The sequence below is a fragment of the Notothenia rossii genome, assembly GCF_949606895.1.
Source record: "Notothenia rossii genome assembly, chromosome: 6".
NCBI classification, from domain to species: Eukaryota; Metazoa; Chordata; class Actinopteri; order Perciformes; family Nototheniidae; genus Notothenia; species Notothenia rossii.
Window position 1 is genome coordinate 30,925,222 of NC_136909.1, and position 27,496 is coordinate 30,952,717.

The 27,496-nt window shown below is 39.6% G+C and overlaps 1 protein-coding gene across 1 annotated transcript; it reads right to left on the reverse strand.

Annotated features, from left to right (window-relative positions):
• susd2 (sushi domain containing 2) lies at nucleotides 1-27,482 on the reverse strand. The gene is given in 16 exon segments (XM_079686483.1): nucleotides 1-5,738; nucleotides 13,481-13,562; nucleotides 13,566-13,657; nucleotides 13,953-14,231; nucleotides 14,388-14,639; nucleotides 15,193-15,345; nucleotides 16,667-16,810; nucleotides 18,544-18,741; nucleotides 18,744-18,811; nucleotides 18,885-18,970; nucleotides 20,468-20,669; nucleotides 22,610-22,941; nucleotides 22,943-22,968; nucleotides 23,375-23,523; nucleotides 24,367-24,565; nucleotides 27,151-27,482. Coding segments are annotated over 16 exon segments (2,439 nt in total). The 5' UTR covers nucleotides 27,227-27,482; the 3' UTR covers nucleotides 1-5,637.
• Between the last annotated feature and the right edge of the window lie 14 nt (nucleotides 27,483-27,496).

The window sequence follows — 27,496 nt, forward strand, 5'->3', positions numbered from 1 at the left end:
TTTTATCTCAATTTAATTTATTGATTCCTTCATTAATTTGAATGAAAACATTTATGGAAGAAATGTGTTACATCAAATGCAGATGAGCAACAGTACAAAGGACACTTAAAAAAGTCAGTGTTGATTTAGTGAAAAAAGGTGACCTTTATGTAACATTTGTGGATTTTTCTTTCCCAGTCACTCAGCAAAACCTTGAGTTTGACTGAAGGCTCTGAACCCACACAAAGGCTGCATGAGTTCAAAATCTTTCAACCAAAGAATGATTAGGTTCGCTTCACATTTGACATAAACATGAACACATCTGGTCCTATTTTAAATGGAACAGGAGAAGGGAGTGTTGATCGTAATGAGGATATCTCTGTGTAGTATTTATACAGTTCTCTCCTTAGTGAAGATAGGACGTTCAGTCATGCAGAAACGGGAATATAAAAACAATCATCAGCATTTCCCTCAATCCTCACCCCATGTGTCGTTTACCGCGGCCAGGATGTTTTCCAAACTAAACAAGAGGGAAAACATGAGACCAAACAACCCGCTGTAAGCATAACTAGTGCCTGAGGTTTTTCCCTGATAAGGTCATGAGGTTAAGAAGACCACCTTCCCAACAAACAACATGACAGTGTGGGAGAAACTTCTGTAGCAATGGAGAGTCAGGACTCAGAGAGACACGAGGAGAATTGGAGCTTTGATGTCAAACACTGATGGTTTATTTGGAGTTTCAGCCGGAGAGTTGACAAGAGAGGTGTTGTGTCACGAGTTGACACAGCCGTCGCCAAACCAATTCTGAAGAGCTCTTTCTGTAGCTCAGGGTTTTAACTAGTTTGGAGTGTAATAATCAACATTCTTCATCAGTGAGACTAAACATTATGGACCCTGAATCTAACTAGAGCTCTCGTCCATATAAACGAATGCGCGCCAGGGAACCTTCGTCCCTGAACAGTACACTACCTCATGGCGGCTTGTGCTCTGTCATAGACTGGCTACAACAATGCGCCCAAGCTGCTCCTCCTTAAAAGAGATAGCAGCAATACCCAAGGCCGTAGACCAGTGATCACCAACCTTTTTAAGCCCAAGATCACCGACCTCGGTCTAGGTGAAAGGCGAGATCTACCTATTGCAGAATTTAGTGAAAAAGACGGCACAGACAGTGCTTCCAATTTAAGGCCTTTTATATAGGCTAATTGCATCTGAATGACTGTTACAATGAAGGCTCCATGATTAGCTCACGGCATATAGGTAGGGGTAAAGTGCTATTTGTTTATGAGTGGGGGGCGGACCTCACCTCCTCTAGGTCCTCACCTCCTCTAGGGGGGTCTGGGGGGATGCCACCCCGGGAAGATTTATTTTAAAATATTGAAGTTGAAAGCATCAATCTGGTGCACTTTGAGAGCAACATGAAGAGATCTATGGATACCTCTCTCAGCACCCATATGAAACAGAACTGTAAACAGATTTTTGTTTTTCTTTATGGATATTTTACAAATCACTCCCCTTTTAAACTGTATTCTTGTTTTACTGCCATATAGTATTTCATACCTGTTTTTCATGTATTCTCTTATTGTTTGTATAACTATAATGATCGTATAAAGGTGTGCCGCGGAAGTAATCTTTTAAATAATTTGTGACAAAACCGTTCTCAACACTCAAGAGTCCTTTAGCTCACCTGAGCCCCTCAGGGAGGACTCTCATCCAGCTTGTTGTGGAAACAGCTCCTTATGTCCGTTAGTGCAGCTAGCTAACCAGATGCTAACATCACGGTCCCCGCTAGCACCGGTCCCTCTCTCTCGCTCTCTCCCTCTCTCCCTCTCTATCTCTATATCACACTAAATGCGCTATTGCCACACACACACAAAGCCGAGCTTGAATGACACAAGCACACGTGTATTTCCATTCAACTCTCTGATTGGTCTGGTGACTTGCCTCTGTTGCATTCACTGAATACGGGAAATTGCAGTCCTGCCGTCCTCTCTTGTGTCATGATGAGGTTCACATAAAGCACGGTTAATGTATTATATTATTGAGGTGTCTCAAATATACGTCAATCAATTGGCACCTGCTAACGGGGTGGTGGATGATAGGTTTACATCTAAAAACGTATTTTTCAAACATTATTATTTTAATTTGATTTTTCTTTCTTTTGTTACTTTTTTTTTTAACGGTCCGCGATCTACACGCACCACAATCGCGATCGACTGGTTGGCGACCACTGCCGTAGACCTATGCCACGGGAAAGGAGACAGTGAGAGGAGAAAATGATGAACTGTGTCGAAGGTTGAATACCTAGGCAAATTATTCCCTAACAGACAGCATATGATTTCCACAGGATGAGTCCCTGACACGATCGTTGCCAAAGGACACAAAGTTGAATGTGGGGTTGTGTGATCCATAATCCGAAAGAAAAGTTTAACAAGTTTGTTCTTGAGTCTCCTTCCGCTCCTCCTTTTTCTCTCTGAAAACAAATATGAAAGAAGAGTTGCTGAAACAGCTTTTACAACTTTGCAATTCAAAAGGAAACACACCACGATTTTCTATTTGGGTATTTCCAAGCTAGTTATCCTCACCTTTCGAAAATTATTTTGAGGGAATAGCCCTCCAGACTGCATGCCCTGCTGCTCCATGGGAGTAGAATAAGTGACGTAATAGCGAGCACTTGTTGAATCAAAATTGACCGCAGGAAAAATGTATGGTGATCTTGCATCAGGGCAGGGATCATTTTCAACTCGGGTCTCAATAAAAGCGCTTTATTACTCTTATTAATAGTGACATACATGGACAGCGGACTGAGAACTGCCATTGTATTTAAACAAATAATGCGTTAGCTGGTTTATTTAATCACTATTGCTTTACAGGTTAACAAGATCATGACAATTATCTTCTGAACTTCACCAAGAAGCGTCCCCGAGGAGACCCGTGTGGAGATAAGTATCTGCTCAATGGTCGTTTGATTAAAATCACGATCACATTGGACTCAATCTGCGTGTCACCCATGGTGTGTCCATTCAAAGTGTTCTTAGCTAGTGTAATAGTTATTTCTCTCTATGCTGATCATGAAGAAAGCTCCGTGGTATCACACATTTAAAACGAGAAATGGGGAACAAAATCCACAGTCCTCTATCTCTCTCTACAAAAATGCAAACAACCAGTTAGTGTGTTTAGCGGGCTAATTGTTAACAGACCTTAGATAATTTATGTTTAACGTAAGTTAATGTTTGGAACGAGACATCACGTATTAGACCACGCCAAATGTATAGTATTATAGCTGTTCCTTGGCATTTGGTGTTTGGAAAGTATGCTAAATGTGCTCCCTCCCTCTATCCGGCTTGAACCCTTCACCAGGTTCAGACAAAGCCCCTCTCTGACTTTCTGATGTGTCATATAATAGAAGTGGAGTAGACGTGATCGTATACACACACACACACACACATCTTATGGTGTAATGACTTTCTTACTCCTGTGGTGAGCTGCCAGCCGGCCTGTTGAAACGTGCGCAGTAACCCTAGATGTGGAAAGTACCCCTGCAATTCTGAGTCTGAGGCGCAGGAGGCCTCCACTATCTACCCCACACACACACACACACACACACACACACACACACACACACACACACACACACACACACACACACACACACACACACACACACACACACACACACACACACACACACACACACACACACACACACACACACACACACACACACACACACACACACACACACACACACACACACACACACACACACACACACACACACACACACACAGTATCACTATCTCTTTCCACCAGACACGCAACCCAGACATGATCTGAAACACAGTAAGACCCCCGCCACTTCCATCCTGCTTTGCTTCTGATGTTGGGAAGACTCACTGTGTCTGCACTTGTTGGTAGGGGAGTGTGTGCGTATGTGTGTTCATGCATGTCTGTGTGACCACTCACAATCAAGGGATGTATACGATTTCTCGTCATGCATTTAGGCTACTGTATGCACAATATGTGTCCTGGCTGTGTGTGTCCCCGCTCTGCATGTGTACCGGCATGTCGTGTGTGTGTGAGATCACCTCCCTCACATCTACGGACCTCTTGACATTCTTCATTTCTTTTTACACCTGGCCTCCCGTGATCAAGGCTTTAACAGAGGGCAGGTGTGCTCGCTCCTTGCCCTCACAACTTTAAAAACACAGCAGTTTCAACGCCCTCCTGCCCCAAGTGCTGCTGGGAGCGGGAGGTCCCTCTTGACTCCTGACATCCATCTTTTTTTCTTTCCCCTGCCGGAGTTATGGAGGGGGGAAAGCCCAATTGAAGTCTATGAGCCCATAAAACAGGCCTTTAATTAGCTCATATACGCCCAGGAGTACTGTTAGCCTCTCGTTTCTCTGGACTGCAGTCATAAGTAGGATCCTTCAGGGCATACAGGTTTATTTGGTTTGATCAGATCCGAAAGAAGAATTATGTGCAACAGTTAAGAAGCTGGGACATGTATGATATCAAACAGGCAGGTGGGATTCATTGCGTTTGTGTTTTTGTGACTATTGGGAGGAAATGGGAGGGAAAGAAGACCTCTAGCTATGCACCGGTGTTCACAAGAAGAGAAGTGCCTCCCATATCCAACATATAATCTATCTAAGAAGAAGAAAGGTCCAACGCACTCTTCTGGCAAATAGTTAAAAGCCTTTAATCAGATGGCTGTTTCATAGTGAACTTCTGAAACATACACCGTGCTTCTACATGTTAGAATAGAGCCGAGTTAACAATCCACACCTAGCAGAACAAACAAGCTTCTTCGAGGTCACCCACTATGAAATAGCCATCATGATTAAAGGCTTTTTAAAATGTTTGCCATATTTCTTCTTTCTTTTAACTTGCCTTCCCGACTAAAGAGCATTCATGCATTTACATATTGTAATTACCGTTACTGGTATACTGCACTGTAATGTAAGTCTGCATCATGCGGCACCACGTTCAAACACGGGTTAGCGTTTTTTTTAGAAGAAGGAAAAGCAGTGAATGCGTTAACCGGCTTCGTTTAATAAAAATGCGTATATAAAACATCACAGCGCTCATTTTCAGCAAGACGGAGCAGCCACAATGAGTGGTAGATGAAGAGCTGCGGGCGATATGCTGGAGAATTCTAACTTTCAGCAAGGTAACCACCTTCTTTTATTGTACCCTGCTGTTGTGTGGAAAACTACTGCTGTCTTCTTTATGAAAACAGCGACTGACCTATAAACAGATCCGCCAGTTGCTACTCTGTTGTATATTTTCTCCTCTAATGTACTACACCCCCAATGAATATTGTTAAATCAGCCTGGACTGAAATATTGAGAATTACCACTTTAAAGGGGCCCTGTTGTGCTCATTTTCAGGTTCATATTTGTATTTTGTGCCTCCACTGTGACAACCTTTAATGTTCAATGTGTTGTTAGCAAGGTAATAAAAAAACTACCCTTTTCATTTTGAAATTGGGCCCAAGAGATTATATCTGCAGCACCAATAAAGTGTAAAGGACAATTGCTGAAGAGGGCATTATAAATCCTAACACGGATTTAGTATGTGCTTATTTTGGATTTCATATTGAATTAGTTCGCACTAGTATAGAAATTGAATTGTCTGTGAAGTATATCTTGTGTGAACTCATCTGACTTGTTTCCTGTTGTGCAGGTTGATCATTACTGCCATCGTGACCAGTGCAGAGAGGGAACCGACAGCACCAAGAACAAACCCCACGTTATCATCTGCAAGAGTCATACCAACACAGAATTAGTAACTGCTGTCAGCCATTGACCCTTTCACACAACCCCTTCCTCCTCAAGCCTCAACTAGTAAAGCAGTGATGTTAGAGGTATAATGTTAGAGGGGAAACTGATGAGAAAAGATCAATAAACAGTCACGTTTCCTTTGAGCAAGGAATCGGGTGAAGCTGCTCAGTGCGAAAAGTGTTCGGCGTTCCCAGGTAAGGTTGGGTGTAGCAGTTTGTAGCTAGGTGTGGCTAACATTTACCATTCTCGTTCAGTCTGTTTTATCTAAATAAAGGATTAGGCTAAAACTTGCTAGACCAATTGAGGTTTTTCTGGACTTAGTAGCCATGGTGTCGGTCTATGTTAACAGAAACACTAGCTGTGATTACAGTAAATGTAAATATGTACATTTGAAGCTTGATCAGATGTGACCGTTAAATAGCCTCACCTACCCTTGCAATCAATGGAAATCTAACCATTACTTTTGGGTTGTAAACAGAAATTATTCACTGTATTTTTCAGAGGTTTGCCTTAATAAAAGTAGTAAAGTACCAATATTTCTTATAGAGTGGCGAAGTCACGCCCATCTACTTCCGCCCCATGGGACCTTATTTCTGAAAAATTATGTATTGAAGTCAATGGAGAGAGAAAACGTATCTTTCGATCCCGTTTGAATTGTGCCATGAATTACACATATGATGTTTGTCAATCTTAAAAAATCATTTCCATGTCAAAAAAGTCACAGTTTGTCTTAAAACCGTTGAAATATAAGACTATGAAAAATATGCAACTAGAAAGACTACAAATCCCAGAGTCGCGTACTTTAACGTTACACATTAAACTCGTGTTACTCACCAAAACCTTGTAAAGCCGGTCCCGCATGCTGGCTCTTACGGAACTGACTAACTCCCCTTTTGTGTATGTACAGTTCTCAACACTTTTCACTTTATTCTGAAAGAAAGAGGTGAAATGTGCTAACGTGACGGCCATCTTGGTGTTGGTGACGTATGCAAGACCAGAGATGTAGTTCATTGAGCTGTCCCCTGCTGGCTATTAGAGGGAATACACATTTAAGGTACTTCACCTATGGATTGGATGGACTGAAACAGCTTTTATTTGATGGATTTTCATAGTTAGCTTAACATTGTTTGTACTGTAGATGTTTTGGTAATATTGGGATCAAACTATAACATCTGAAACTTTCCTTGGGTTATTTGCAAGTTCAGTTAATCATTTTCCAATCTATTTGAATATACCTATAGTATACTAAGTCAGGAGTTGTTTTTGTAAGGCAGGCAATTATACAGACATTCTGAGAGAGATCATTATCATAGCACCGTCATCCTCTAACGCATGAGTGCATGGACATATGTCAAGTGTGGTAGAGAGTTGTCAGGTATGCAGGTGCTGGTCCTTTAAAATGTCATCAGCCTTGGAACATCAAACACATGGATTCACAGGCACCTTGAAATACACACCCACATGTACACATATTCCCCGAAGTTTCTAAACCAATCAGTTTCTCTACTCATGACCAGGCCTTGGATGCAGCAGCACTGGCATCAAACTGCTGGACGCTAAAGCCTTCGACATCGGTGCTGCACAGAGTATAACTGAATAGGGAGCATGTGGAGGACTGGCGGTCAATCAGGGTTAACATTCAGCTTTTTCCTTTTTTTCCTGCTGGCAAAACCCCAAAGCTATCTTATTACTTCACTGAACTCTCCTGCATTGATCCAATAGTAAAAGGAGCAATAGCACTCAGTTTGGAGCATTACACTTCCATTGCGCAGGGATTTACACATGACAGACATCATGGGGCTTAACAAGTAGAAGATAATAAGGTGAAAACAGATGGCAGTGTTTATCAATGATCTCTGTTAACTGTATTGTTTTTGTATGTATATTATGGAAATTATTCCATTTTAAATGTTATTCCTCCAATTTGCAACAAATTAAAAACCTTGCAAAAATGTAAATTCTGATTTCAAGCCCCTTTCTCCCCTTCCATCGCCCGGGGAATTTTCCCTAACAGACGATACCGATTAGTAATCCAAGACTGTTTGCACAACCAAAGCATGCCCATTGACCCCTTAGCTACATTCTTGTCACATAAAGCATTTCTTAAGATAGAGATGAGTTTTTTTGACTGACTTGATATCATCCTAAAATTATTCAGTTGATATTTGTTCTCCCTGGTAACAGTGTGTCTCTTTACCAAGCTACTGTTGTCATCTGATATGTGTTGCTCACCCTGTCTTATTATGATAGTTGGAAGAATTTTTGGAATTTGAAACATGTGTCAAACTTCAGATATCAAATGTTCCAAACTTAACAAGCATCCATTTGCATAAAAACATTCAATAACACAAAGCCGAGGAGTAGCCAACTAAAACATTTATTGTCTCTAAACGTGCTTGTTGACTCCATTGATGGTTTGAGATCCATACCAAGATACTCATGTGGGGTATATGAAAATAAAGTTGACACACAGCAGCAGCAGCTCTGGAAGAAAAAAGTGTCCTGAGGAATTAACTCGGCTTCAACAGCTAACCTTTCCTGTGGTCTGGGACCTTGAGGCCAGGTGTTTGTGTCCCTGAATGTAAATGTTACCATGTTATTACCAATATCTATACATTAGATATGAATTGACAGAGATGAATGTAATTAGCAACTGTCTGTCATGGGTGATGGTGCTGAATCCCTAAATATGATTTTTTTAAATGTTTGCAATTACTTAGACATACATTTCATCCTAACATTTTATAAGCAGCGTGTCTGTGTCTTATTAAAACCCTAAAAATGTTCCATAAAACTAAAAACAGACCTCACTCACAAAAATAGTAGAGTGGAGAATGCTAGAGCGGTCAGAGCAGAGACCCAACAAAAAGCAGCTGCATCTAGCGGACTTTGTAGCTACGGATATTCAACCAAACCTTTGTCATACATTCTGGTTTTCTCTTCAACTCTTCTGATAAAGATAAGTATGTTAAACGCTTTTTTATTATTAAGTTAATGTTGGTGTAATATAAATGACGGGAAAAACCCTTAATCGTCTTTAAAAAATCACACATCTCATATTCAGAAACTGTGCCCTCAACAAGCCGTTAGGATTTATGAAGGTTGTGATGTCGCAACTGTACACATGGGGGTAGAAAACACAGCTACAATGCCGTTAAAGTCATGCAAGGCTGCAAAGATGGTGAATGCATGCATGCATAAGACCCTGAAACACTGACAATCCAGAGCAGGGGTACGATTTTTCATGAGGATGCCTTAAAGAGACAGGCACCTAAACAAAACGTATTATACAAACGGTGAAAACATGTATACTTAAAGAGTCACTATGAGAAATACAATGTGTTTTTATAAACAGTAAGGCATGTAAACATAGTAGAAACCCAAAACCTAGTATGAAACGACGCATAAGCAGGATATTTCACCTTTAATATGATAAAAACTCTTAACATCGAATATTTATACAAAGCAAATACAGCATGATTTGAATTGTCTAGCAAAAAATTGCAAAACCAATTCTCTAATAGATTCCAACACAATCTAATGTGTTGAGGACAAACTACTAGGCGCATTTGGGGAAGCAGCAGACTTGACACACATAAGCAGCCCTCACCAAAGCACGGAAACAGCCCTCATCAGATAATTGATCTGTGTATAAGCACAAACAAAACCTCCTAATCTCGACACTGTTGTTCACGAGCACCTATTAGACTGGAAAAGTGAGTAGACTGAAGTTTTGTAGTCCTTGTTTTTAGGTAGATTTCAACTTTTCTCAAGCTGCCCATAGCATTTCAACTATTTTTTCTGCGTAAGCTCCACCTACCAAACATCCCTCCCTGCTTATCTCAGGGGAATCTGAGAAGAGAACCACAGGCAGAAAATTGAGTGAGGCTTTGTCTTGCAACCCACGTTACTTTTTCCTGTTAAAAATCGCTTTATCCCTCTCTGGCAGCTGTCACCTTTCCTTTAAATCAATTTCTTCACCTCTCTGCAAGAAACTCCATTAATATTATAATGCAATCGAGGTGGAGTGATCCTGTTATTGGCATGCATCTGATACTCAAGATCGTGACAAAGAACAGCCAAGCTAGTAAACTCTAACCTTGTACCTTTCAAGAGTGCAATGGCTCTGTTTGTCGTTAGATCAAGGATTTACAAAGCAAACTTCAACCTCACCTCTGCAACACACTTCCTAGCAGAAGACATTAACATTGATCATCACAATACACCACACCTCTGTCAAAGTGTGGCAGCAGGTTATAATCCATCTGAAAAAGGTGTGGCTTTCAGTGATGGGAGATTAATTCTAAATAGAAAGGAATTAGTGTCACCTCTGCTGACAGGCGGCATTTCAACAGCGGCTCATTGAAGTGACTCAGAGTAGAAGAAGTCAAACTGGATGTGGTGGCATTTGTTCTTGAGCGGGACACACCGTTTTCATCTTAGCTATGACTACAATTCTCTGGTCTACACATCATGCCGCAGTGATTCATATAAGGGGAGGAAGAGGAGGAAGAGGAGGAACCCGTCGGGGCGACTCCTGCTCGGTCTGTATTTAGTATTGTTTACATGGCCAGAGGTCACATTTGGATGGTGGAGGTAACAGCTCATGCAACACCTGCCATTGAGCCCCTCAGGTCATGTTGACAGTTGTTAGCTCTGATTGTTATAATGAGAGTGTCAGAGCAAGTGTGATCATTGTCACAGACATAAAACAGTCCAGCTTTGTATATGTGCATAGAACAAAACATAGGGACAGCAGATACACTACGACGGATCCTCTCTAAACTTTACGATGATTGGTCGCTACATTAAGGCCATGGAAATAACATCAGCAGGCATGGCTTTATGTCCAAGAATAGAGTTTAGAGATAGGACGATATAGGGTTTTATCTCGGATCAGGATAAGTAAAAGACAATGAGGTAATTGTAGTGAATTTTCATTATCGGGATCCTCATGAATATTCTCACATGAGTGACTTGTTTTCATGAACCATAAAGCCTGATTTATAAAATAAAGGAGATACAATGAAATTCAAAAATGTGATCCTATATTTATGATTTACTATTGCCTTATTTAAAATAGTCGTTTTTTTCTTCACTTAAAAGGACGTTGATGTAGAAAAATACTATCTGTGATTAAAACTGAACTTGAAGTGACTCTAGTATATGTTTTTCAAATGATAATTGGGAAAATATTCTGAGGCACAATTCATTTAGCCAGGATAATTATGATCTGATTCGGTTGAATACCTATTAGAGTTGTCAGAAAGCATGTCATGAGAGGTAAGCAAAATGACAAAGGTCAGGAAAATGAAAAATATGTCTAAACAGTGCTCAACTTTAAAACGATATATGTTTTTGCCTGATGAAGGAGTCAGGATAGATTGGTTGTTACGTGGTCGTCAACCCTGATATAACAAGGTAACGATTAAGAATTGGAGTAAAGCCATGAAGGGATGCCCATGCCATTATACTGTAGATGGATCACAAGTGGCTGTATTTCTCTGCTATCTCACACTTCAAAAGCCCAACAATGAAGCCAAAACCAAAGAGATAGATATCTAATTTCCTCCTATTTTGCTGTGTTAATACTTATAAAACACGTTTTTTCTTTGAAAATCAGCCTGCTTCACATAAAGAGGTATTCATCTGCAGCCACACTAATAATGAAGTGGGAAATACTGCCACCTAAGGGCGTCAGCGGTCCTCCACACCACTACTCTTTGAGATTTCACGGTTGTGGTGATGAATGAAACCATTAGCAGGACCCAGGTGCTTCCAATTTACAAACAGAAAGCCTAGCCAATCCAGGTTCAGAAGTTTATAGCTTTGTAACTAATGGTCAGCAGGATGAACCGAGAGCTGAGTCTATTGAATCTTTACTTTCAAAGAGACTGGATGAGAAGAGGATTCCCAAAGTCCCCCTCGCTTTTCATTAGAGGATTCAGCCAATCATACTCAATATAAAACATGTGGGGAGTTTGTCAGTTATAAGTAAGTATGTAACTTTTATATGTAGATTATTTTTCAAGCAATCGTGGGAAACAGTTTCACAAGTGAATAACAGAACGAAAAACACACTGGTTAGAGATATGCTGACCAAAACAAACTGTGGGAAAAAATAGTTTTGCATATTTTAACCATATTTTTGGAAGAAGGATACTGTACTGAAAAATCTTTCCAACATGAAGCCATTAGGTTGCCATCAACTTGTAGAGAGTTAAACAAATATTATTATAAAATATGTCATGGTGATCTGTTAGTTTCCCAGACTGTTGGCGAAAAATCTGTCTTTGTTTAATATAATGCAAATGTAGACCATTGCTTATACAAAAAAAGTTACAATTACATTTGACTCAAATATCAATGTGTGCTTAATACTGTACATAGCTAATACATGCAATAGTGTCCTGACTCTTAAAGGTCCCATGTGATGCTTTTCTGGTTATTACCCGTCCCCTTGTATGTTATGAAGGTTTTTATGCATGTAAACGGTCTGCAGAGTCAAAAACCCTCAAAGTACACCCTGTAGCGAGTAAAACTCTAACACAGAAAATAACTGTCTATGCTGCCCCAAAACGCCTCGTTGGAGATTTCTCTTTTTCCATTTGTTTTGAACCGCATGATGTCATGCGGTTCCCGGAATAAACAAATGGACCAATCCGCGGAGCTCCTCACACACCAGGACCTTTAGCGTACATTTCTAACTAACAGGGAGTCCCATTGACTTGCATAGAGCTCCCTGGTTGGTAATAGACGAGTTGGGATCGCAGAGAAATGCTCTCCGCAGACCCATTCTCACAGCGTTATAAACCTTTTTCTTACTCAATATCAAGCCACACTTATTGTTTTTACTTCGGCTGTGAGTGTTTGTGTATGCTCAGGATGAGTTTTGCGTTGTCTCGCTGTATCGCAGACCCGGAGACCACACCAGTAAGCCAGATCACTGAGCAGCGAGCCTCGCAACGTCCCGACCAATCAGAGCACACTGGGCTCACAGGGAGGGGGGGGGCAGGAGCTCCAACAAGCCGTTTAGGACAGAGAGTGAATACACATACTATACAGAGGTGCTGTATGAGAAACCAATGTGAGTTTAGAATATTGCACAGTATAAATCTATTTTAGTATACCTCAACAATGGAATTATGATCAGTAGAAATGGCCATGACATGGGACCTTTAAAACTCTGTCAAAGAATAAGTTAACGCACCACATCAGAGAGTTTTTCTAGTATTGTCTATAGATCATGTCATATTGATGGTATACTTCATAAGTGTTCAAAAAGATTGCTGCTTTTCTCCCATACATTACAGTTCATACAACATGTTTATTTAACTGGCTATAAATGAGAGCAACCCATCCGGGTACTTTCCCTCTATGATAGACCCCGCCCCTTTATGGGTGAAAACAGTTGCTGTCATTGGACTGACTGGGTCCCTTTGATTATGATCTCCGTGCTCTCTGTGGATGGCGTGATGCCAAAGAGATGACCTTTTATCGTCCTTTTCTCTAAGTAAAGGTGTACAAAAATGTGAACTCTGGATCTTTTGTTGTTTGTTGGCAATACAAGACATAGCAGCTTTAAGGCATTATAAATAAAAAAAAATCCGTTCGGCGCCAATTCTTAGTTTTAACCCAGAATGTGGGCGAGGCCGTCATTTCGCCAGGCAGTGACGTAGTGCTTCTCTCCTCTATTGGTTTTGTTTCATATAACAAACCTGTGATACAGTGGGGCTGCTCTCGTGTCCAGCTCCCATCATCTAGACAGGTGTGCTCCGTTGAGCCGTACAGTGAGAAGCCTTAATCGCAGGTGAAGCTCAGACAGCAGCCCTCCAGGTAATGTGTCCCATTCTTCTTCCCATTCCTAGGTGTGGGAAGCCAGCCACAAGACACCACTAGAAGGAACAATAACACATTAGAAAATAAATATCAAAACTGTATGCTGTCCCAAATAGTAATAATCAAATGTTTTTGAAACGTATGAAAAACAAATACATTCACTTCATTTACAGTATCTTTTTCTTATTAGTATAGCTGAATTCCATACTGGACACAATCTATTACTGATCAGGTTAGAGAGTGTACAGGCATTTTAAGGTATACCATTATCATTTTTTATGTAAAGCCAGCAATAGCAAAGTTGTATGATACATTTGCATGTTGGCATGTAATACACATGTTGTGCTGTACCTTGCTCCAGGGCTTCCGTAAGGTCCAGATGGCTTTGGTAGGCCCCGAGTGTGGCGTTTCCCATTCTCAGGCTCTGTGTGGTCAGGGTATCATATTTACAAAACTGGGCTCCTTCTACCAAGCACATCGCCAACATGTCTGCCATCAGAGGGTCATCGGGTGTCTCGGGTAGAGAAAAGGCGGGAACAAAGGCAGCATCATGGCTTGGTGGGAAATAGTATGTATCCATAAGGTACTTTGAGTCATATGTGAAGAGGGAGGACGTCTTTGAAATGTTCCCTGTGGATAAAAGTAACAAAACATTCAGTTCAGATACGCATCAATGTTAGCCATCCACCCATCGTCTACCGCTTTAAAGTGAACACTGAGCAACTGAGCAAAATGCCGCATTGATCAATATGATTGATGTAACATATACAAGTCTTCCATGCTCACAGCCAGCTCCAAAGGTGAAGATTTCCTCCGGCGTGGCGTCGGCTGGGGAAAGGATCTCTCCTAGTTCGGTCAACAGGTCATCTGAGGGGTCAGAGTTCATGAGACCGAGGAGACCCTGAGTGTGGTTAGTAAACTCTGATGGAAGCAGGACGGTCACTGCCATGGCTCCTTCACGCACTCGAACCTCCACGCCAACTCCAGAGAGGAAGATTACTGTCACATTCTGAAGACTGGGGGTGAACACAAATACTCCTAGACCAAAAAAAAAAAAGAGACATTTTGTTTTTACAAAATAAAATAGAGCATCACATTTTGTTACAACTGGTTATTGTCATTAGTGTAAAATCTCATCTCAAGAAGTGGCATTTTGAAACTTAATTAATACAAAGAAAAAATATTTTTCTGGTAACATAAGCAGGAAGTATTTTTTGACAATGTGTTATTTAATGTCAATATTATATGCTGTATATAATATGCCGTGTCTATAATAAATAAAAAACTGCTGTATAATGGCTTTAATAGGGCTTATAGGTGATGAATAATAAAGAGTGATGAATATTCGCGTCGGGCCGAACCACGCCCCTTAGCTGTGATATAATGAGCATATACCACGGCCTGTCGTGAGCTATTGCTTAAATATAATGTTTTATAATCATGTTATAATCATTATGAATATCTTGATTGCTTATAACTGTAACTGTTTAGTACAATAGGCAGAGTATAACGCATCATACATATGTTTATAATGTATTATAGGGTCACACAGAAAGTGTAACCACAATAAAGAATGGTATGAAGTTCTCACCGTTTAGGTCCATCCATCTCTGCTCGGTGAAAGGTAGGACCTTTTGGTTCCTCAGCACCTGAAGGTGGCCATCTGCTAGACGCACCTCAATGACATCAGAGGTATTTCCCTTCATAGCCACGGATGACAGCACTTTGGCTTTGGCCAAGGTACCTTGGTGGTCAATATAAACGTCACAATATCACAGATGTGCTACTATGTATGTTAGGAAAAATATCACTCGTCACCGGCTTGAGCTTCAATATCAGGATGGTTATGTTGGGAAAATACTGAATGTACTCTTCCCAATATCAGAGGAGCACATGATAACAAAGGCCCTACGTAGCTGTGTACGTAACCGGATGTATGATTACCTAGAAGAGCGTCAGGACACACTGTTTTAGGCATATGATAGCTATGTGACAACGATTAACATGATGATTCAGCCTATAGGGAAATAGGCATATGACTGTCATGTTTATTGTTTACGCAGACCTTAGAAAGTCTGAACTAAACATTGTATACTGCATTACCGGTATTCTGCCTATTGTGAGTGTAACCCTCTCTTGTATTTAAAGCATGTCAAGGACACTATTCTGGGAACTATTTGTCCGACGCAGCCCTGTATGTGATGACTACTTCCATTCTTGCAAGGATAATAAATACATGTATCCTGATATTGAAGCTTAAGCCGTGACGAGTGGTATTTTAACAGCATAACAATGTACAACATATTCTGTATTACTGTTCATCTCTCTGCATATCAGATCATCTCAATGTTTGATTTTACTGATCTAATGAGGAGAAATAATATTAATGACATGTGATCATCTGCAGTCACTGGGCTCATGGCTGTTGTGTAATGGCTTGGAGAACATTTTGAAAAATGAAGCCAACTTCTGTTTTTCTTTCCCACTTCTGAACCCAAGAGATACTCAGCAAAAACAGGCGGGAACTAAGTTATATTCTGTCATTTGTCAGCGGCAACATGTTTCAATCACACAAGAAATACCTGACATCACTTGCCTGCAGAAGAAAAGGAGTGTTAAAGATGTGATTGAGCTTTTAACTCTTTTTAAAGAGGCCCTATTATGCTTTTTGGGGATTTCTGGGCTCTGGTTTCAGACAGAGGCTGAAAAGAGCTGCAGCACAGGCAGTATGAGAAAAATAAAGACCTTTATGAACATTAAAGCATGGAAACATTTCACAGAAGAGGCACACCATACAATTATGAAACCTTAACATGAGCATAATTGGGCCCCTTTAAGAGGAGAGTGCAAAGCAAAAAGTCCAAGCAAAAGAAGACAAAAACAAGTCAAATTTAGAGGCAGGTAATCAATCTTGTGACTGGTAAAAAATAAAAAATCACTCAAATAATAAAAAAGGATTATCGTTAGTCCTGGAAACATTTTGATCCAAACAAAGCTGCTTCAGTAGTAGCATGTGGTTTAAAGAGTGGACACAGACGGGCCTTTCACATCAAATGTGCACTCACCGTTCTTAAATTTCAGCGCCTCTGTTCTGGCCTGAACACTCAGCTCTCTGTCTGGAGAAGACACAAGGTAGTATTCTCCTTTGCCGTTGAAAGTGTAGCTGAGCCCGTCGAACGTTACGAAATGCGGATCCCCGAGGACAACACCTGCAAGGCGACGAGAAAGAAATGACTGATGCGTTTACAACAAATACTCACATAAACTTATTCCTTTCTCAGTACATCTATCACATCAGTATACGGTCTATTGTTGTCTTTATAGTCTCTGGAGAGCAGGAAGTCAATTGTGTGATCTAATATGTTTTCACATTGTAACTCTCAGCCGCAGTCTGTAATTCAGTTATTGTTCCTGAAAACTCCTCTGGTATTACTCTAGTGTCCATGAGTAGAATATACTGTAGCAAGTGTGTGTCGCGGTGCACTTCTTGCATCGGAAGCTTTACTCAAAATTCAGCAAACTGAAACCAGCAACCCCCTTTATTCATCAAGAAACAGATCATGTTTGATGCTAAGAAATAATATAATATCTATTGAAAAATTCCACACTTTCTTCCACACAGGAGAAAAACGTTATATTTGTAATGCAGACTAAAACAATAAACCACAAGCCTTGCAGGGGAAATAGGAAAATTCACACATGTTGTTCCACAGGTCAAGACAGCTCAAAGATGTTCCTTTTAAATCCTATGTGATTGAAGTATGGAGTGTGGAACGGCTTTATATTCAATAAATGGTTAAAGATGTGATAGATGACACAGCACCGAAATGGTCTTAGTATATTGGGAAGATTTCTGATACAACTACAACACAACAATAGCATAAAGCTTGTTTACAAAAAAGAGGCTTTTCAGCGGCTCCCTCTAGCTTTGAACAAAAATATAATAGAAATATAACAGCTATTTTTCTTTTTTGTTGCACAATGGACACTTTTTTGAAAGGTTCTCTATTCGTCTCCAAGTTTGAGGCACTGTGAAACTGAAATAGTATTAGAATTTGATCAGCTTATTATGCGTCACGTCCTTCTACATCTATGTTCTGGCGCCTCACGGTGGTAGCTAATCCTCAATTTCAGACCTCCCGGCCTTGGAAAACTAACCATGATTTTTGTATTTTATTATTTGTTCTACTATTTAAACAATTAGACAATTTATTCATCCAAGAAACAAACACAATTAGAAGAACCAGGAGGGCAGAAAGCATAGCTTATGCAGAGGTAGCCCTCATCCTAATCATCCAGTTGCAGGATAAAGAAAAAAGGTACACACTAAATTCTCTATATATAGAATTTTGTTCATCTGTAGATTTATAGACTCACACAGATAAATTCAACTCCAAAAAAAAAGAAAAAGCACAAATGAAATAGAGAGTTTAATTCTGTGTATTTAGATTCCTTTGCTTTGCATGCCAACAATAAAGGCTTACCTTTATGTTTGATATATTGTGAGAAATCAGCAACCCAAAAAAAAAAGGTAATCTTGAAAGACATTTCCAGGACAAGGACACAGCATTTGCTGCTACTTATGTTAAACAGGTAGAAATGTCAATAGAATTTCAAAATGTTTGTTTATTTTCTATGCAACAAACTAGTTTTTGTATACATAGTATAACTCTATAAAACTTTAAAAGCTGTGTTTCAAAAATGTTTTACACCTCCAGACACACATAATTTGGTGGCAAAGGGGGGACAATGGCTCCTTTGTTAATAAAGGTGGCTGACCCTAGTGAAAATAACACATTGTAGTTTCTAATTTAGGCACTGTAGCAAATGTAATTTCAGATTCAAATTAACTTTTTACTGGTTAAGTAGGTCTGTGCTACTGTGCGTATATTGAGTTATAAAAACATGAAATCGACTTGATGTGACTTATTAAGTGTCTCACCAGCTTTTGGGGGCTGGTAGCTGCGACCGCCGCTAGAAGGGCGATGGTTGAAGTAGATGTTGCAGTGGTCAGACCACAGGCAGCAGTAGTAGAAACTCATGACATCGCAAATCCAGTGTGAGTACCCCGGCACCCGTGGGGGCTCCCTGTACGGAGGCGAGCCCCAGTCGTGAGCCCTGTCCGGGGTGCTGCCCCGATCGAGTCTCCCGTCAGCACCAGAGCCCCTGTGCTGTCATAGCAGCACTGCTGCCCCGATCCATGCTTAGGACTGGAAAAATAAACCATGTCAAAAGGTTTGTAAAAATGTATCAATTTATTTTACATAAGATAAACACTCCTACCTGGCCTGAATGGCTCTGACGCAGCGGACGGAACCTGGGTGATAAGTGCACACACTGCCCCGCTCAATGTCACAACTATAATCAGTCTGAAATAACACAGTGAATAAAAACTGTCTCAGTAATACAATTATCATCAATCTAATATGATTTGCAAATATAAACATTAACATTCAAGAAACAACACTTATTGATCGGTTTTATTTCTGGTTAACAGAAGTCTAATAAAGTATTTTAATGCAGATCACATTTAATGATTGAAAGCAAGTTCCCTAAATGAGTCCAGACAGTCTTTGGTTTCTGGGATGAATGAATGACTTCAAATATTTTGTACTATGCAATTAAATCACTGCAGTTCTTTTGTTTACGTCCTGAAATCCAGGCTACCTCTTCATGCTGACTGGTCACAATGTGGCTGTCATCATATGTATAGTTCTGTTTTGTTTATGAATTTGCTTGCAATATATGCCATTAAAACATAATTTATATTCCGTCTTGTCTGGCTTTTAAAATATTTGACTCTGATGAGCTAACTGGTACTCTGCTTAGAACAAAGAAGTCTTCGCTTATTGCATCACACAATATGTGTGTCTTCTCCGCTGTCAGAATGTTAATATTAATGCTAAAACACACTGCTATTAACACCCTTTTGAAAACGCTTACGTTTAATTAGCACGTTATATATATTAAAACATCAACTATACTTGTAAGACAGTGTTATAGGTTCTTGAATTAAGCTTAAGAAGGTCATTTAGTTAAGGTTTCTGCCATAGGATACGCTTAATATATTGATTCTTTAAGTGTTGATACTACCACTAACAGTTATTTACGTTACGAGTTATTTTTTAACTAAGTTAAGTTATTATTTATACTAATCAACTGAAAAAATATAATTATAAATCTTTAAAAATAAAACATGTATATTGGTAATATAAAAGTACCGAAGTTGATCAAAGTGCACCAGAGATGGCAAAAGTACACACATCCTTTACTCAAGTAGAAGTATAGATACTCATGTTTAAAAATACTCTGGTAAAAGTACAAGTACTGACTAAACTTCTTTACTCAAGTAAAAGTAAAGTATGGGCTTCGAAATGTACTTAAGTAAAAAATACCCATAACTACCAGCAGTTTTATAGAGAACGTGACCTCCCTTTATATGAATAGAACAATAATGTCATTGTTAGCGAATGAATGTTTCGATGCTGAACAACGTTAACATGACAGCATTTTCCTTGGTCCCTCTTCTTAAGAGAAGACCAGGAAATTATGGATACACGGATCGTGTTAAAATCAATAGGCACGCAATGACTCTAAATAATAATGATCACGCCACCAAACACAGATTAAAACTAAAGGAACAAACCTGTTTTGAAAACGTAAGAAGTAGAAAGTACAGGTATTTGTGTTTAAAATGTAAGAAGTATTAAGTACAGGTATTTGTGTTCAAAATGTAAGAAGTAAAAGTAAAAAGTCGTCAGAAAAATATAAGTAGTGGAGTAAAGTACTAATACCAGAAAAATGTACTTAAGTACAGGGACAAAGTATTTGTACTCCACTACTTCCCACCTCTTAAGTGCACTCACATGAAACCTGCCTGTGTCAGCACGGGCCTGTGCCAGAGTGCAGGGGCAGGTAATGAGTTCCTCCAGGAAGTTGGGCAGCTTGTTCTCCAGGACGTCCCACTGCAGACACCGGCTTCTGGCCCAGGCTGCAAACTTATCTCTGAAAGCCTGCTCCAGGTGCCAGGCTAACACATGCCCACCGCTCCAGAGCCCCTCTACATCCCTGCGTATACAACAGACACCATTTTAAAAATATTTAACTTTTATTTTTTTAAGGGAAATAACAGAGTTTAAGCAAGAGCTGAAATGCATTCTGTGGTGGTTAATTGGTCTAATAATCCATTTATCATACTGTCAATCAAATGTCAGGAAAAATTGCACGAAATAAATATACTAACACAATTTCAAAAGCCTGGGGTGACAATACTTAAAAAGTAGAAAAAGCTTAAAATACCATTAGCTACCTAATTTTGTTTCTTAAATGTGTCCTTGAGAAATGTTCAATGATCTGCAGGGTCGTGTTGAAAAGAAAGCTTAGTCAGTGGTTTAAAATGTTTTAATAGCGTTAATGCCAGTTTAGTGCTTATTTATTTTAAAAGATCATAAGGTGTTGTAAATTAATTAAAACTTGTATTATATTATTTTGTTTTACCTTAAATTGTATAACTTATCCAACTGTAGAATTGTGTGCGTAGATTAACCAACAAATCCCAATATAGAAAGATTGGTGAATGTCAGAATATTTGTAAAATTTGGTAAGAGGGTTTTAAGGAGACATTTCTTTCTTAAGGGGCCATATTATGCTCATTTTCAGGTTTCATATTTGTATTGTTTGTCTGTCCTGCAGTGTTGGGCAAGTTACTTTTAAAAAGTAACTAATACTAGTTATAGTTACTGCTCTCAAAAGTATATAGTTACTTTATTAGTTACTAAATTATAAAAGTAACTAGTAACACGTTACTTTACTTTAAAAATAATAACAATACAAATACAAGTTTTTGTGTTGTTCTGTGGCACAGTAAGAGAAAAGACAACTCCCCATCATTGTAGCAATTATCATTATGAAATGTAGTGGAACAATAAAACACAAAAGATATGTGCTGTGCAGCGCTGCTGCTGCTCTTGCTGATACAATCTGCCATTGTGTGTGTATGTGTGTGTGTGTGTGTGTGTGTGTGTGTGTGTGTGTGTGTGTGTGTGTGTGTGTGTGTGTGTGTGTGTGTGTGTGTGTGTGTGTGTGTGTGTGTGTGTGTGTGTGGTGGGCGTTGCCGTGTATGTGTGTGTGTTAGCAAGTGTTCGTGTGTCTGTATTTTCCCCATAAGGCAAGACCCGCCCAACTCTGTCTCTGATTGGCTTACCCTGAAATGTTACCCCGCTAACCAATCATCACTCCTCTCTGGTTACTTTCACTTTTCCATGGTACTGTGAGAGGACACCGCTGTATTCGCCTGTAAATTACATCCGATTTGGTTAAGTTGGATCACATAATGTAACGCAGTAACGCACCCATTTAACTCACAGTAACTATAACGGCGTTACTGAATGGGAATAGCTAACTAGTAACGTTATTAGTTACCGCAAAAGTTAGTTGCGTTACAGTAACGCGTTAGTTTGTAACGCGTTAGTCCCAACACTGCTCTCCTGTGACATGTTTACATGCTTTAATGTTCAAAAAGACCTTTATTTTTATCATACTGCCTGTTCTGAAGCACCTCTTTTCACCTTCTGTCTGAAACCATAGCCCACTCTGCTCTGATTGGTTAGCTTGTCAGCTCCGTTGTGATTGGTCAACCGCTTAGAGGTGTCCCACCCCCTTAGACTATCACAAACAACTTGTTGGGATGCTAACCAATAGAAGCGTACGTTAGTGTTACATAGTGATGTGACTATGTTATGGAAGTAAACAAAACAGTCCAATTTGCATTTCAGACATGGGGGAACTTTTGGATTTTAGCCTTTGCAGACCATTTACATGCACTAAAACCACAAGAAGCATAATAGGGCCCCTTTAAGATGGTTCGATGAAAAAAGTCCAATGCTGTCCCTGTAGCTCTTTAGCTTTAAGATTGTATTAAGCTTTAAAATAGGCAGTACTACTGTCGATTGGAAAATGTTTACTTATGTGAGATATTTCTAAAGATGAGGGATATGTGTTATGGATACCTTGCTCCATCCGACTTAGAACTAGCAGTGATGCGAATGTTTCCCAACTTCCAGTTGGAGTAGTCCTCTGAGGGCTCGGGGACGAAGCTGAAGGCACCAGTGTTGGGCAGATTCCTTCCGAGGGAGTACAGGTAGCTCAGCTCGGCCTGCAGAGAGGATGATCCCTTCACCCCCGCCTCAGTGCTCCTGCTGAACTCTCTGTAACCCCACAGCTCTAGGTTGACCGTCTCTTCACCAATCAAAGAGCTGTTCCATGTCATCTTTAGCCGTCCAGACACGTTTGGTGTGCCGTAGTGCTGCCACTGTGTTGCATTCACCAGGATGACTTCAAAAGGCAGGGTCAGCCTTACTGGGGTGGGCTAACAGTAAAAAACAGAATAGATTTAGGGGATCACACAGGTTTGCTCTACCAAGAGTTGTGCAGATTCAACATAAAACATGTCGGACAACGATAAGAAGACGCATGAGAAAATAACTGCATTGAGAAGCTACTTTTGCTTAATAAAAAGTATTGATTAAGTGGTTGCATAAATGGTTTGTCCGTTCAGCTTTTCATAGCAGAACCACCTTTTCAGAACATTTCTTTCTTTATTTGAAATGCCACCTTATAAGCTTTACCTGAAATGATACATTCAGAGGAGGTATTTCTTAAAATGCTAATTTTAAAGAATGTTTCCTGATACTCACTCAGTACTATGTATAACAAATCACAGGTTCACAAGTCAATTCAGAAGTGGAACAAATATATATATTCCAGAAACACACCTGACAAGAACTCTCCAGATCTGTCAAAATGTATCCCGTCAATTGAGATAGTAAATGGTATCCAACCTGTCTCGTACAATAAAGGAGAGATACAGTAGCCGTGGCCTTCATCATCAATAAATCCTTCTTGTTCAATTTCACCCTTGAACCTTCAAATGGAAAAAAGGCACATTTGGTTTTATTTGTTTATGGCATGTTACGTTACACAACGTTACTACTCGGCCTTCAATACAATTTATATTCAGTAAACACTCCGACATTCTAGAGTAGTAGAATAACCTTTCAAAATGCTTTCATTCAACATTTAATGACAGTCAGTAAATATTATGTCTTTCTCAGGATGAAATGTGCAGCTTTTATTTGTGAGTGGATCACTGAAATAAAGGATAAGCTATTTTATATATTAGACTTGCATTTATACTGCATTATCTGAAACATTTAATTTGTTAATCCAAAGTAATTTTCATATTTTTAATCTTTTTTCATCTGCTTTTAAAAACAGGGTTATCATTATTGTAATTACTGTATTTATATTATTATTATTATTATTATTATTATTGATATAAAAATAACCCGTGTGTGCCACTTCTTTATGAAAGCGACTCTGCTGATCTACAAATACGTTTTTGCAAAATAACTAATTTTTGCTTTTTTTACAACTCCAACAAATTACTTATTAAACTGAAAAGATATATGATCTTAAATGATATGTTATTTTACAGTAAGCAACGTTTTTTTTTCGATTTTCTCAGGATTACTCTGTGCTTTTTCTGCAAAATATTGGAATTCACACATAAATATCAGTAACGAATACTTAATTTGATAGTAAGTAGCCTTGCACAGAACAAAGTCTAATGAAAAACACATGCACTTTGTCAAAAAAACTCATATGATCTGTATATAGTGTACATATTTTCACTGTGAGAACCTAATCAGATGATGAGTACTCGATTAAGATCATGAATACGTCAGCCGTGGTTGTAGACACAAACATGCAGAGAAGTCGCCCACCAGGATGAAGGGCCACGCCGAGGATCCTGAGAGCTCTACCGCCTAGCATGGAGCTGGAGTGAGGCGTCACCTGGAAACACGACTGGTTGTAGTCTGCACAACACTTCAGCAAAGACACAGAGGTTGCATGGCAGGAGCATATCTCCAACACGTCTCCACACTGTCCCCTGCACGTTTGACCTAGTGAAAAACATACAAAACATTTTAAATAAAAACAATGGTGGAGAAAGTATTCAGATTAGTTATTAAGGAAACAATACCACTGTGTAAAAAGGTTAAATAAGTCATGCTATAATTTTACAAAAGAAAAGTACATATGTATCCCATTTGAATATAAATTATATTGTTGAATTATAATGATGGATGTTATTAATGTGTTCATCACAATGTTGCAGCTGGTGGGGCTATATTTCTAAATAGTACACAAACACACACATAGGGGAGAAGGGGGTAAGCTGAGCCAGTGGGTAAATTGAACCACCCCCTGTAACCAGGCAACGCCTTATAGTTGTAATCAAGTGACCAGAAATTATGCAAGCTCCACCCATTTCTCATTGCCTGTGAAAGAGAGATACTCATTGTGGTCTGGTAGGTAAACATTTTTACAAAAAAAGGTTTTTTGCTTGTCAAAGTACATTTTCTAGACGTCAGCTATATCGGCTGTCATGTCAAAAAAAAAGTATCCAGGTTTAAACACATACAGTGGGGCAAAAAAGTATTTACTCAGCCACCAATTGTTCAAGTTCTCCCACTTAAAAAGATGAGAGAGGCCTGTAATTTTCATCCTAGGTATACCTCAACTATGAGAGACAAAATGAGGAAGAAAAAAAATCCAGAAAATCACATTGTCTGATTTTTAAAGACTTTATTTGCAAATTATGGTGGAAAATAAGTATTTGGTCAATAACAAAAGTTCATCTCAATACTGTTATATACCCTTTGTTGGCAATGACAGAGGTCAAACGTTTTCTGTAAGTCTTCACAAGGTTTTCACACACTGTTGCTGGTATTTTGGCCCATTCCTGCATGCAGATCTCCTCTAGAGCAGTGATGTTTTGGGGCTGTCGCTGGGCAACACGGACTTTCAACTCCCTCCAAAGATTTTCTATGGGGTTGAGATCTGGAGACTGGCTAGGCCACTCCAGGACCTTGAAATGCTTCTTACGAAGCCACTCCTTCGTTGCCCGGGCGGTGTGTTTGGGATCATTGTCATGCTGAAAGACCCAGCCACGTTTCATCTTCAATGCCCTTGCTGATGGAAGGAGGTTGTCACTCAAAATCTCACGATACATGGCCCCATTCATTCTTTCCTTTACACGGATCAGTCGTCCTGGTCCCTTTGCAGAAAAACAGCCCCAAAGCATGATGTTTCCACCCCCATGTTTCACAGTAGGTATGGTGTTCTTTGGATGAAACTCAGCATTCTTTCTCCTCCAAACACGTCTAGTTGAGTTTTTACCAAAAAGTTATATTTTGGTTTCATCTGACCATATGACATTCTCCCAATCCTCTTCTGGATCATCTAAATGCCCTCTAGCAAACTTCAGACAGGCCTGGACATGTACTGGATAAGCAAGGGGACACGTCTGGCACTGCAGGATTTGAGTCCCTGGCGGCGTAGTGTGTTACTGATGGTAGCCTTTGTTACTTTGGTCCCAGCTCTCTGCAGGTCATTGCCTAGGTCCCACCGTGTGGTTCTGGGATTTTTGCTCACCGTTCTTGTGATCATTTTGACCCCACGGGGTGAGATCTTGCGTGGAGCCCCAGATCGAGGGAGATTATCAGTGGTCTTGTATGTCTTCCATTTTCCAATAATTGCTCCCACAGTTGATTTCTTCACACCAAGCTGCTTACCTATTGCAGATTCAGTCTTCCCAGCCTGGTGCAGGTCTACAATTTTGTTTCTGGTGTCATTTGACAGCTCTTTGGTCTTGGCTATAGTGGAGTTTGGAGTGTGACTGTTTGAGGTTGTGGACAGGTGTCTTTTATACTGATAACGAGTTCAAACAAGTGCCATTCATACAGTTAACAAGTGGAGGACAGAGGAGGCTCTTAAAGAAGAAGTTACAGGTCTGTGAGAGCCAGAAATCTTGTTTGTTTGTAGGTGACCAAATACTTATTTTACTGAGGAATTTACCAATTAATTCATTAAAAATCCTACAATGTGATTTCCTGGATTCTTTCCCCCCATTCTGTCTCTCGTAGTTGAAGTGTACCTAGGATGAAAATTACAGGCCTCTCTCATCTTTTTAAGTGGGAGAACTTGCACAATTGGTGGCTGACTAAATACTTTTTTGCCCCACTGTATATTGTATATGTTGGCAGCGTATTAAACCATGTGAATCTTTTTTTTTTTAAGAATTAGTATTTTCACTGCCCTTGATCAAATATTAATTATTATCATTGCCATTGATAGGAGACATCCTGAATTATAGGTGTGTATTTTAATTTTTACTATGTGTCATTTCTCCTTGCTTAGAGGACAGCATAACAAAAAAATGGCTCAATTTACCCCACTCTCCCGGCCCTATGTATGTTAATGGAGTGAATTGAAAATAAATCTGAATATTAAAGGAGAGAGTTAGTATACGAAATAGAACATCGAAATATTCAGATTGCTAGTTAAAATGCACAATGCAAATAAGTTATAAAACGCCCATTTAATTTAATCTATTGAAAGGGGAAAATAATAAGGGGCGATTTTATATTTGAACAGCAGGTCAGCAGCTAGCTCATGTTTATAAATACTTTGAAAAGTTACTTACCAGCTGTTTCAGATGAGAAAAGGAGAAAGATTCCACAGAGAAAAATTGTCTCTTTTAAATGCCCTCTCGTGTGCATGGTAAAGAACGAAATACCACTGCGCGAACACACACATCTGACCTACACCACGCTTTGTGGAAAACCACCATTGAGTTGTATCTGAGTATCAAAGGTCATTTAAATAGCAAACAGACTTTCCAATGACAGTTATGAAGTTATAAATGAACAGACGTTGGTCAGTAAAATAAAGGTCTTACACAAACACTATTTACAGTGTATGCTTTACAAAACGCACACTGTCTTGTATATGCAGTTGTTTTCTAAGACATGTATTGTAAATGTTGTTAC